Genomic DNA, 13,699 nt, shown 5'->3' with positions numbered 1-13,699 from the left:
AGAAATATCAACCCATGTGTTCATTTGTTTTCCTAATTGCAAGTGAGCTTTTATGAGCTTTAATTCTGCGTCTGATCAGGTTATGGCATTAGCATACATCAAAGTTAAACAGTGGCTATTGTTAGTAATTCAAGTGATACTTGTTTGTTACTACCAGTTGAGTAAAAGAAAACTGTAGTAACACCCATAATCCACTAGATGCCATTAATGTAGTTTGAAAAACTTTCTGTTGAGTAGTACTTGTGGCACCTTAGAGACTAACAAATTACGAATTTGTTAGTCTCTAAGGTGCCACAAGTACTCCTTTTCTTTTTGCGAATACAGACTAACACGGCTGCTACTCTGAAACCTGTGATTTCTGTTGAGTAACTCATTTTCATTCTTCAAGTGCTTGCTCATGTCAGTTCCATTCTAGGTGTGTGCGCGACCAGGTGCACAGACTTTGGAGATTTTTTACCTTAACGGTATCTGTAGGGTCAGCAGTGGCGCCCCCTTGAATGCCATGCACATGCGTCAGTATATCAGGCACTGCCGACCCTATGCCCTTTCAGTTCCTTCTGACTGCCCATGGTGGTTATTCAGAGCGCCTTGCATTGCAAGGGCTAGCAGTTTTTTTTTAATCTACTGACTTCAAGCCTTAGGGTCTTATAAGTAGTTTGTTTATAGCAGTTAGTGTTAAGTAGTTAAGTGTAGATAATAGTTAGCAGTTAGGGTCCCAGCGGGGACTTTGCCCCAGGCGGGGCATGCCTCGGTCTCCCTGCTCGGGAGTTTAAACCCTGTTCGGACTGCAACAGGCCTATGCCTGTAAGTGACCCCCATTGCAGCTGCCTCAGGAGCTTAGGGGAGTCACACGTTGGAGACAAGTGCCGAATTTATAAGAACTTCCAGCCCTGCACACAAAAGGAGCAGGATATTCAGCTATGGGCTCTCCTCAGAGTCCATCCTGTGCCTGGCTTTTGTGCAGCCCCGTCAGAACTCGCCAGGTACCTCGGCCTCGGTGCACAGTGCGCCCCTGGCGCCAGTGCCCAAAAAGAAGACCAAAAAGCGTGACTCCGCAGCACTGGGCAAAAAGAGCCATGGTCATCAGGCAAGGGACCCGCTTCGGGCCCCCGTCCACTCTGGAGCTGCGCACTTGTACCTCCCTGGTCGAGGCCCTTATCTCCATGAAAGGTCCACCACCGACTCCTGGGAGCAGCATGGGACCAAAAACTCTGGTGTTACCAACGCTTTCATAGATTCCCTCAGGGCCGAGAGAACACAGGCCTTCACCCGTGCCACCAATGCAGCATGTGCCTTAGGAACCGGCAAAGGCTCCCCACGAGGGCAAGCCAGCTGCTAAGACCCTTAACGGGGCAGTGGAGTGCCACTGATCCCCCGCCCTCCCTCCCCCCGACAAAGCAGCCCAGACCTTCCGGGGCTCGTCCACATTTGCGGTCGCCGCCGTCTTAACGTGTGTCACCTAGAGCAAGACGCCAGTCTCTGTACTACCAACGCTGCTCACCCTCACGCCGATCATCCTCTCGGCGCAGGGCCCGGTCACCTGCCTCATGGGAGCACTCTGTTGCGTCTCTGGTCCCCCTGGCACTGGTTCTTCTGATACCAGCACCGATCACCTCGCACTGGGCACTGTTCTCCAACAGCAATAGTCAGCCAACAGACCCAAGCGTCGATGGCCCCACTGTGGTCACCGGACGGGGATTCCTCTGGCATGGAAGCCCAGTTCAGCCCCTGACCGAGACTGCACCAGTGCGAATGGGCATCTGGGGCTGCGTCGACATCAACAGCGCTGACTTGGCAGCACGGCCAGTGGCCTTATTGGGGTGCGTGGGGAATGCCGGTTGTGGCAGTGCCTCCTTCACACTGCTCATCAGCCGCTGCCTCGAAGCAACAGCTGGGGGCGTTGATGGCACTGGGCTCTGTGCATGAGGCATGCTCTGTGGTCAAGACAGAGGAAACTGTCCCCACCCCTAAGCCTCCCTCCCAGACGGGGGAAGATGCCCCGGAGCCTGCCCCGGCAGTGAAATCATGTCCTCTTCCCCAGATGAGGTGGTTGCGAGACCTTCGAGGGCCAGCCCACTGGACAATTTCAAAGAACACCAGGCCTTGCTGTGTTGGGTGGTCGAGAACTTGAGCCTGGAGGTGGAGGAAATGGCTGAGTAGGCAGCCTTGTTGAATATCCTGTCAGCCTTTACCCCAACCCGTGTCATGCTACCAGTATATGACAGTGTCCTTAAGATTGCCAAGGGCTTCTGGCAAGCTCCTTCCTCCATTCCTCCTACATCAAAAAGGGCCCGAAAGAAATACTTTGTCCTGGCCAAGGGGTTTAAATACCTCTATCGCCACCCTCCCCCAGGCTTGCTGGTGGTCTCTGTGGCCAATGAAAGTTCGACCCCCAAGAATAAAGAGGCCAAATGGTTAGATCTGTTTGGGGGAAAAAAAATTTATTCGATGGCCAGTTTGCTGTTCTGGGTGGTGAACCATCAGGCCCTCTTGGGCCATTAGAACTTTAAGTTATGGGAATCCCTCCATAAATTCAAGGAGTCCCTTTCACAGGGTTTGGCCCAGGAATTTGGCACCCTGGAGGGCACTATGGCTGCCAGATTGCTCACTCCAGATGGCATGGGACAAAGCGGACTCGGTAGCCGGGGTAGTCGCATCTGCGGTGGTAATGAGGTGCAGCTCCTGGCTTCAGACTGCAGGTCTCGCCCAAGAAATGCTGACCTCCATCTAGGACCTCCCATTCAATGGGAATGGTCTTTTTTCTGATCAGATGGATGCGAGGCTGCATGGGCTAAAGCATACCAGGGCCACCCTTCACTCACTGGGCATGCATATACTGCAGCCTGCGAGAAAGTGGTTCTGGCCGCCTAGACTGTGGCAGTCTTGTCAAGGATCTGCAAAAAGAAGAGACAGAGATGCTAGTTTCAGCTGCTGTAACCCTTCCTCCTTCACCTGTGCAGCCCAGCCCAGCAAAACACCCCAAGGGCCAGAACAGCTTGTTTTGAGGGTGCGGTCGAGAATGATGCCCCAGTCACCTTCCAGAATCCGCCCTGCTTTCCTCCACAGTCTTCGTCCCTTCTGTTCGGTCTGGTCCCAAGTCACCTTGGACTGTTGGGTGCTGGACATAGTTTCTAATGGTTACACCCTGCAGTTTTTGGCTGCCCCTCCCTCCCATCCCTCTTCAGGGACACTTCTCACGAGCAACTCCTCATTCAGGAGGTTGAGAACCTCCTGCGCCTGGGGGTGGTGGAGCAGGTCACTCAGTACATGAAGGGAAATGGTTCTCCCATTACTTCCTACTCAACAAGTCTCTCAAAAAGTTGAAGTTTCACATGGTCTCCCTGGCCTCCATCATCCCCTTCCTGGATCTGGGAGACTGGTACTCTGCCCTCGACTTGAAGGGCATTTCCACATCTCCATATTCCAAGGTCACAGACATTTCCTCCATTTTATAGTGGGTGAGTGCAATTTCCAATTTACAGCACTTCCCTTTGGCCTCTTATCGGCTTCAGGGGTCTTTACAAAATGTGTGGCACCAGTGGCTGCTTACCTCAGACGTCGAGGGGTCCAGGTCTTCCTGTATCTTGACAACTGGCTCATCAAGAGCAGGTCTCGTGATCAAGAACAGAGAAGCCTCGATCTGGTGGGTTCCACCTGCCACCACCTGGGCCTGTTGATAAGCGAGAAAAAATCCACCTTAAGGCCACTCCAATGCATAGAATTCATAGGGGTGGTTCTCGACCCCACGCGAGCCAGATCATTCCTCCTGGCGGCATGTTTTCAGGCCAGCTTGGACCTGATGTTGCATGTCAAGAACCACCCGCTCACCACGGCTCGCACCTGCCTGCAGTTGCTGGGCCACATGGCCGCCTGTACGTACGTGGTCAGTCATGCCAGGCTCTACCTCTGGCCTCTGCAAGCATGGCTGGCGTCGGTTTACACCCCAAACAGATACGATCTAGACTGGGTGGTCCTGGTGATGGATAACATCCTGTCATCCCTGGATTGGTGTTTGGACACTGGGTCGGTGTTGGAAGGAGTCCCCTTCTTGACCCTGTTCCTGTTGCTGACCCTGATCTCCGATGCTTCGGACCTGGGCTGGGGAGCCCACCTGGCTGAGCTGAGCACCTAGAGCTGATGGTTGCGGGACAATCTGTCCTTCCACGTGAACGTCAGGGAGCTCCAAGCAGTTTGCCTGGTCTGCCAGGCTTTCTTGCTCCACGTGAGGGTCAAGGTGGTGCTGGTCCTTACGGACATTACTGCCGCGATGTATTACATCAACAGACAGGGCTGAGCCGGGTTGTTAGCCCTTTGCCAAGAAGCTTTCAGCCTTTGGCACTTCTGTATGCGGCATGCCATTCATCTGGTAGCCACACTCCTGCCCAGCACGAAGAATGTGCTATCAGATCACCTCAGCAGGACCTTCTTGTCTCACCACAAGTGGTTGCTTCGTCCAGAGGAGGCCAGTATGATCTTCCAAAAGTGGGGAACTCTCCAGGTGGACTTGCTTGTGTCCCGCCAGAACAGAACAGAAAATGCCACTTGTTCTCTTCACTCCAGTAGATGGACAGGGGTTCCTGTCGAATGCTTTCCTGCTTCTGTGGTCGGGAGCTCTGATGTACTCCTTTCCACCGATGCCGTTGATCCACAGTGTTCTCGTGAAGATCAAACAGGACAGGACGAGGGTTATCCTGATAGCCCCTGAGTGGCCTCACCAGCACTGGTTCGGCAAGCTGCTGGAACTTTTGGTAACTGAGCCGCTGCAGCTCCCTCTCTGGCAGGACCTCCTGTCCCAGAACCATGGCAGTTTCCTGCACCCGAACCTGGAGGCATTGCACTTGAGTGCATGGCTGAATACGGACCAGCGGGAATGCTTGACCTGGGTGCACCAGGTCTTGCTGGGTAGCAGAAAGCCCTCCACCAGAGTGACCTATCAGGCAAAGTGGAAAAGATTAATGTGCTGGGCCTCTGATCGGCGCGTCTCGGCCGAGCGGGCCTTGCTGCGGGTGATCCTGGACTATCTTCTGCACCTCAAATTTCAGGGCTTGTTCCTTTCATCAATCACGGACCACCTGGGTGCCATTTTGGCTTTCCACCCTCTGTTCCAAGTGCGGTTGGTCTTCACTCACAACATGACTGCCCGGTTTCTGAAAGATCTGGAGTGTCTCTTTACCCTCATGTCTGGGATCCTGTCTCTCCCTGGGATTTGAATCTCGTGCCTTCGAAGCTCATGGGGCCTCCCTTTGAACCTCTGGCTTTCTGCTCTCTTCTTCTTCTCTCCTGGAAGGTTGCATTCCTGGGGGCGGATATGTCTGCCCGCAGAGTGTCTGAGCTCAGAGCTTGCATCAGAACCACCCTATATGGTACTCTACAAAGATAAGGTCTAGCTGCGGCCGCACCTGGCGTTCCTGTCCAAGGTAGTTTCCCAGTTTCATACCGTCCAGGATGTTTTCTTACCTGTCTTCTTTCTGAAGCCCCCTAAATCCAAAGAGGAGTGCAGGTTACACGCTCTGGACGTCCAGAGGGCATTGGCCTTCTATATCGATAGGAAAAAGCTGTTCTGTAAGCCAATGCACAGCCGTTCGTGGCGGTGGCAGACAGAATGTCTGTGCCTATGTCTGCTCAAAGGATTTCATCCTGGATCACAGCCTGTGTCCCTGATACTGCTACGAGTTGGCTAGTGTGCCTACACCGTCAATAGTCAAATCGCACTCGACTAGAGCTCAAGCATCATCTGGTGCCGCCTTAGCCCAGGTGCCGATCTAGGACATGTGTAGAGTTGCTACCTGGTTGTCTGTCCACACATTTACGTCCCATTATGTGCTGACCCAGCAGTTCCGCAGTGATGCAGTGCTGCAAGACCGTGAACGCCGAGCCCATCTCCATTGGCACTGCTTCTGAGTCACCTAGAATGGAATCAACATGAGCAAGCACTCGATGAAGAAAAAATGAAAAAAACCTTTCGTAACTGCTGTTCTTCGAGATGTGTTGCTTGTGTCCATTCAATTACCTGTCCTCCTGCCCCTCTGTTGGAGTTGTCGGCAAGAAGGAACTGAGAGAGCGGAGAGACGGCGGAGCCTGATATACCAGCACATGTACATGGCCTCAAGCGGGCACCACTGCCGACCCTACAGATACCACGAAGGCAAAAATCTCCCGATGACTGCGCATGTGGGCACGCATATACCTAGAATGGAATGGACATGAACAACACATCTCGAAGAACAAGAGTTACAAAAGATGGGTAACCGGTTTTTCATCTTTCATCATTGCTTGAACTGTCACAATTGTCATACTTTATTAAAATTAACATAAGAGCAAAATTAATGTACTGTCATCAGAGGAGTTCAAAGTGCTTTACAGAGAACAACTAAGCCTCTCAAAATCCTTTTTACACTGGAGGATAGTCCAATAAGGAATATAATAGTCATTCTGACTCCCAATCCCATGCACTAACCATTAGGAAACAGTTCAGATATTCATATTTCAAAATTATTAAGTTCTAAATATCTAAATCCATATGATGCTCTGTAAGAGCCAGTTTCTGACACTCTTACTCATGTTGGCCCTAATCCAGAAGTGCGCTTAGACTTGTGCTTAAGTCATTTGCTGGGTCAGAGCCACGTAATAGTTCTTCACAGGGTGTATTGATTTAAATCAAGATGATATAAATCAGCAATTTAAATCATGATTTAAATGACCAAGGGGAAAGCCTTGATTTAAATAATTGATTTTAATCAACTTTTTCTTGTATTGTAGCTATTTTCTAAGGTGCATTCTCATTGGTTGATGATACCATTACAATATGCTGATTTACAGCTAACTCTGGAGCCTTTACACTAGATTTGGTACATTTTTTGCTACCTAGGAGGGTACACTAACTGTATACATTTATGTAAGCAATTATATAGCTTAATATTTTCTGATTCTTATTCAAATAACACCTAAGATTAGAGTAAAATGGGTTTACTTTGTGCAATTGACAGCAAATTTTGTGCAAGCCAATTTCACAATTTTCCCTGTTATTTCTGTATTATTCTTGCATGTGGGGGGAGAGAAACACTTACTTTTTCAAAGAAAATTTTACTGTAAAATGGCAAAAAGTTAGCAGGGGTTTCTGGAGGAGGTATAGAACCTGAAACTATTCCATACAGTAGGGGGAAATCTTCTTACTCTAAAATAAATAGTATTTTATTTGACAGTCTGCAAAAAATATATTTAATTTTTTTTTGTTTTAAATACACTCTTTAATATAAAATCTCATCTAGGTTTTACAAGGTTCATATTCCATAGTGTATTATCAGAACAGCTTTTGTATTTTCCACTCTCTCTCTGGAATCAACTGATTGTGGAAATGGAAGAAAACTTTTTCCTGCTCTCTGTTGTTTCTGGGCTCTTTGAGGGAGATCAGAATACTGCTCTGAACCTCCAGGTGCTGGTCATTTGAGAACTGCAGCCTTCTGTGTTTCTCAGAAGGGGCTCAGTTTGTAAAATCTTTACCTTTCCGTCATAGCAGTTTCTAATTTTCGGCTAAACACCCACTTAATTTTACTTTGGACTTAACATCATTCTCAAAATATTTTCTGATGTCATACACATATTTACATTTTTTCAGCAAATAGCTGTTGTTAGTTATGTGCAGCTTGAGGAGATGGGCTAGTGAAATTGAATTGCTACTGTGCTGCACCTGTTAAGGTTTCCCTTGTGCTTCTTGTAGTTCGGCAATATTGACAACCTCTGGGCATCTTGTAACTCTGGGGCTCTTGATCCATATTTCAGCTGTGATGCAGCTGATCTTTATGCGTCCATGCAGATCACCTTGTTTATGTAATTTTTAATATCTATTGTTACATTGAGAAGAAGCTAACGCCTTGGGAGGATCAGATAACTATAGCCCTGGTTGAGCAAGGTACTTTAGCACATGCCTAACTTTGAATACATGAGCAGCCTCACTTCAGTGAGACTACTTGTATATTTAAAATTACGCATCTGTTTATCGACCTTGCTAAATCAGGGGCTGTAGGAGCGGCTGAAGCCAAGTGTACTGCAAATCTATATGTCTTGGACAAATGCCAGAGAGATGCCAAATTGCAAGAGACTGGAGTTAGCACCGGTTGTACCTATGTATTCTAATGAGAATGGAGCTCAGTGGGGATTTGGAAAAGGTTGTTTTATTGTAGAACTAGAAGTGGCCTTGTGATATTCCAGTAGTGGTACTGTAATGTATGTTCTCTCATGTATGAATCTGGCAGAAACAGTGAAATCCACATCAGGAATAGGATACTGAGCATAAGTGTAAGATAGGAGTGCTAGGCGAGATTTTCACATAATGAAAATGTATCTCTGAGTATAGTGAGGAGTAAAACTATCACAGTAAAGATGTGCTGCAGATAAACCAGCGGTAAAAGCAAATTTCTTGACAGATCCAAGATATTCCAACTAAATCCAGCTAATTTAATTGTATATTCTCATGTGTGAAAAAGGAGCAGCTACAAAGTAAATTCAGTTGGAAGGAAACACAAATTTTATAGAACAATGGTGAAACCTTTCTTGACTCTGCAGCAGGAAGCATTAAAAGTGGAAAATATTTTCATAGTAGCAAGAACTGGGAAGTCAGTTCTGAGTTAGTACTTTCTGGCCAATTGTTCTTTATAGCACACAGTGGAATTGATTAATTGAGGAAAATATGATTTCCGGTTCCTAGGAGTTCCAACCGCTTAAAACTTCTGGTTTCTCCAGACATCAGTAAAAAAACCTCCCAATAGCCACTCTTGTAGAATGTATGGTAGAAGTCTGCAAGTCACAAAATATAGTTTGATATTGATATTGTGCATTTCTTTGGCTGTGACTGATATAAAGCTGTAGTATTGGGCTAGTGAATCAGATGGAGAAGCTTTTCAAAGTCTTACTGAAAATGCTATGGCAGCATCTTGGTATCTGACTAACATTTTTTTGAAGTATTTGCATCAGAGTAACAAATCTAAGAAAAGTATATATAGATTAGGCAGCTTTCTGCAATGTCATGGCTCAACAATGGAGATTTTAGTCACTTATTAACCACTTGGAATTGGCAAATGGCTGCAATGGCAGGATTGATTTTCGGAGAATGACTTCTCTGCTGTGATTATACTGCTGGAAGAAAAATATATTGCAGACAAAGTAGAACCATATTCTAAGTTTTTATTCTGTTTTTTGTGCCTCCATGACCAGATCACACTGGAATGACTAGGAAAGGAAATGTATTTTTTAATAGGATGTCAGAGGGATCCTTGCTGTTTGATCCATGCTACCAATATACTCTCATCTTTATATGTGAAACATAATACAATGCATTATACAATGCAAATGCACAGATTTGTATGTGCCTGGTAACCATAAACGCAAAGGGTATCAGTCAGGCACATACACCATGAGGGAATACAGCACATGATCTTTGGCTCCTCTTACTCAGCAAAGAAAGCGATCACTGACACATGATGTCATAATGGGATAATAGGAATGTTAAAAAGACTCTTGGGTCTGCATTTAAAAAAAAAAAAAATAAAGAGGGTGGGGTGGGGGAAAGAGAGAGATGGTACCAAAGGTTTTTCCACTTGTAAAGTAACTTGAATTTTCACAGGTCTAAAAAGCATTAGAACCAAATTTCAGTAGCAGTATTCCATTGAATGAACATGCTTACAGCAGTGCACAGTCCTAACCTCTCTCAAATGCCTGCAGCTCATCACAGTGCTTTCCTGTTCAGACATCTTTCTGAACATGAAATAACCAGTGCATGCATCGCTGTCTTCACTTCAGTGAGGACTGCCTCATGGGCAACGATTAACTAGTCTATTACAACCTATGAGCTTTTTTTAGTAGTCTAGTCCAGCTGCATCATATAGCAGGGTATGACTCTTGATCCAAGGAACAATGAGAACAAGGTTTACCTGAATTTGGTAGAACTCATTTGTTTTGACTTCCAATTCTTTGCTCTACCCCCCTAGACCAGTGGTGGGCAACCTGCGGCCCGTCAGGGTAATCCGCTGGTGGGCCGTGAGACAGTGTGTTTACATTTGCACAGCCGCCCGCAGCTTCCAGTAGCTGCGATTCGCCATTCCCGGCCAATGGGAGCTGTGGGAAGCAGCACGGGCCGCAGGGACATCACTAGACAATTCCTTATCCTACCCCTACTCACAGAGTTGACATTGACAGCACCAATGCTGTACTGGAAGTTAGTATCAAGGAATATCCACAGCTCACCCTTGGAGAATTCCTCTTTTGGGTGAACAGATGTATCCTTAAGGTTAGCAAATTTGAGCCCTGGCAAACTCATAAAGAGAGTAAGTTACAGATCCAATGACCTTCCACAAAAGTATCCTCTCTCTGTCTCCCGCCCCCAAACAAAAGTTCAAATTCAGGAATTATAAATAGGAGTGTCTAACTCAAACTCAGCATTTGGGACTGTGCATCATTAATTTTGCGTAGCTACTTTTAGGCTTTTGTGTGAGGCCCTCATTTGTGTAAGAAATACGTTCATGTTTTGTCAACATAAGTGGAAATAAAATTTGCTAGCATAATTAGATGTAAATGTGTGTTCATGTTCAAGAATACACATCTGATGCAAACAGCCTTAGAGTTCTTGTTACCTTAAAGATGTATACATTCTGTTTTTAAAAAAAAAAAAAAGCAATATCATTCACTTTTGGATTAAATTTTCTCTATTTAATGTTCTAAAACCTAGTTTTGTCACAGCTATAACATACTTTATTCTGTTTTGTTTTTCAGTGGTACATATATATCTTTAATCTTTCCCATCAATCTTTCTCTCCCTGCTCTTTTAGTATAATCATAGAAGATTAGGGTTGGAAGAGACCTCAAGAGGTCATCTAGTCCAACCCCTGCTCAAAACAGGACCAATCCCAACTAAATCATCCCAGCCAGGGCTTTGATAAGCCGGGCCGTAAAAACCTCTAAGGATGGAGATTCCATCACTTCCCTCGGTAACCCATTCCAGTGCTTCACCACCCTCCTAGTGAAATAGTGTTTCCCAATATCCAACGTAGACCTCCCACGCTGCAACTTGAGACCATTGCTTCTTGTTTTGTCATCTGCCATCACTGAGAACAGCCTAGCTGCATCCTCTTTGGAACCCCTCTTCTAGTAGTTGAAGGTTGCTATCAAATCCTATCTCACTCTTCTCTTCTGCAGACTAAATAATCCCAGTTACCTTAGCTTCTCCTCATAAGTCATATGCCCCAGCCTCCTAATCGTTTTCGTTGCCCTCCGCTGGACTCTCTCCAATTTGTCCACAGCCCTTCTGTGGTGGGGGCCTCAAAACTGGATGCAATACTCCAGATGTGGCCTCACCAGTTCCAAATAGAGGGGAATAATCACTTCCCTCGATCTGCTGGCAGTGCTCCTACTAATGCAGCCCAATATGCCGTTATCCTTCTTGGCAACAAGGGCACACTGTTGACTCATATCCAGCATCTTGTCCATTGTAATCCCCAGGCCCTTTTCTGCAGAACTGCCACTGAGCCAGTAAGTCCCCAGCTATAGCAGTGCATGGGATTCTTCCATCCTAAGTGCAGGACTCTGCACTTGTCCTTGTTGAACTTCATCAGATTTCTATTAGCCCAATCCTCCCATTTGTTTAGGTCACCCTGGACCCTATCCCTACTCTCCAGCGTATCTACCTCTCTCCCCAGTTTAGCATTATCTGCAAACTTGGAGAGGGTGCAGTCCATCCCATCATCCAGATCATTAATGAAGATGTTGAACAAAACTGGCCCTAGGACAGACCCCTGAGGCATTATACTGCTTTATACTGGCTGCCAAGTAGACATCAAGCCATTGATCACTACTCATTGAGCCTGATGATCTAGCCAGTTTTCTTTCCACCATATAGTCCATCCAGTCCATGCTTTTTTAAACTTGCTGGCAAGAATACTGTGGGAGACCATATCAAAAGCTTTGCTAAAGTCAAGATACATCACATCCACTACTTTCCCCATATCCATGGAGCCAGTTAGCTTATCGTAGAAGGCAATCGGTTGGTCAGACATGACTTGCCCTTGGTGAATCCATGTTGATTGTTCCTGATCACCTTCCTGTCCTACAAATGCTTCAAAATGGATTCCTTGAGGATCTGCTCCATAATTTTTCCAGGGATGGAGGTGAGACTGACTGGTCTGTAGTTCCCTGGATTCTCCTTCTTCCCTTTTTTAAACGTGACACTATATTTGCATTTTTCCAATCGTCCAGGACCTCCCCCGATTGCCACAAGTTTTCAAAGATAATAGCCAATGGCTCTGCAATCACATCAGGCAACTCCCCCAGCACCCTCGGATGCATTAGATCGGGCCCCAAGAACTTCTGCATGTCCAGCTTTTCTAAATAGTCCTTAACCTGTTCTTTCACCACTGAAGGCTGCTCACCTCCTCCCCATACAGTGCTGCCCAGTGCAGCAGTCTGGGAGCTGACCTTGTCTGTGAAGACCAAGACCAAAAAAAGCATTGAGTACTTCAGTTTTTTCCACATCATCTGTCACTAGGTTGCCTCCCCCATTCAGTAAGGGTCCCATGCTTTCCCTGACCACTTTCTTGTTGCTAATATACCTGTAGAATGTACCTGTACCTTCTTGTTACCCTTCGCATTCCTTGCTAGCTGCAACTCCAGTTGTGCTTTGTCTGCATAATAATGCTGTTGTCCTCATAAGTGAAAACTTAATTTTTAGACATTTCTGTAATTTACCTTTATCTGATTTCAGATTTTGATAATGAAGATTTTTCGTTTATTTCTCAAACATTCATTTTAGAGCAGATCCTGAAGTTTTAACCTGGTTTCTCCTAAATCCTTGCTCAAACACAGATCCTATTGACTTTACTGGCAACTGTGAAAATGACCTGACTTAAAACTGAGGCATTAGGACCTATAAGAATATTTTTTTCAAAATTAGTTGTGTGCTTTAGTAAATATTGCTGAACTAAACAACAAATGGATTCTATTTTATAACTTTACTGAAGAAAAGTGAATATATGGGACATGTTTAAGTTCTGTTTTGTTTGCTGAGTTGTGATTTAATATTCTGATATCTTTGATTTCTCAGGGAATGCACAAGTCATTTCAGGAGGACAAGTAGAATATAAAATTCTGTCTGGCATTCGCTACCTATGGTGGTACCATTTAGTCGGCCTTATCTGGACGAGTGAATTCATCCTGGCTTGTCAGCAGATGACTATCGCTGGAGCAGTGGTTACTTGCTATTTTAACCGGTATGTGCAAAATTTACCTCCTTGTATAGTTGTTTTTTTTTCTTAGCATTGACTTTGTCTATTTTTAGGAAAACCACTATAAAATGCCTTGGATTTATATTTAGGGTAGTATCTTGGGAGCTAAATTATTCTAAGAATGTGAGACTAGAAAGTCAAGCAGCTCATTGCAAGGCTTCGAACACGATCTCATGTGACATGCATCACCTCTCTAAATCCTAGAAAATTTTGGGCCAAATTAAGCCCTCGTGCAAGCCCATGTAACTCCTCTGACAAAACCCAGATTAATTTTAACCTTTTCTCAGTAAATGTTGGTAGTTCTAAGTAAAAATGTAACACATACCGCCAGAAGGAAAAGGAGTACTTGTGGCACCTTAGAGACTAACAAATTTATTTGAGCATAAGCTTTCGTGAGCTACAGCTCACTTCATCGGAAAGCTTATGTTCAA

At 45.7% G+C, this 13,699-nt stretch overlaps 1 protein-coding gene across 6 annotated transcripts in view; it reads left to right on the top strand.

Moving 5' to 3' along the window:
- Window positions 1-13,699, top strand: part of SLC44A3 (solute carrier family 44 member 3) — an 86,464-nt gene that overhangs the window by 22,641 nt on the left and 50,124 nt on the right. For all 6 annotated transcript variants that reach the window (XR_006273671.1, XM_043490533.1, XM_043490532.1 and 3 more), the window contains one exon: window positions 13,088-13,253. Coding sequence is in view for 5 of the 6 variants with exons in the window: in XM_043490533.1 (XP_043346468.1) it covers window positions 13,088-13,253 (166 nt within the window). In the remaining variant the exon portion in view is untranslated. The remainder of the gene's footprint in view (window positions 1-13,087; window positions 13,254-13,699) is intronic.

This window comes from Dermochelys coriacea, chromosome 8 (genome assembly GCF_009764565.3).
Source record: "Dermochelys coriacea isolate rDerCor1 chromosome 8, rDerCor1.pri.v4, whole genome shotgun sequence".
NCBI lineage: Eukaryota > Metazoa > Chordata > Testudines > Dermochelyidae > Dermochelys > Dermochelys coriacea.
Note: the sequence above shows the minus strand (reverse complement) of the source record. Positions and strands in the feature narration are given on the sequence as shown.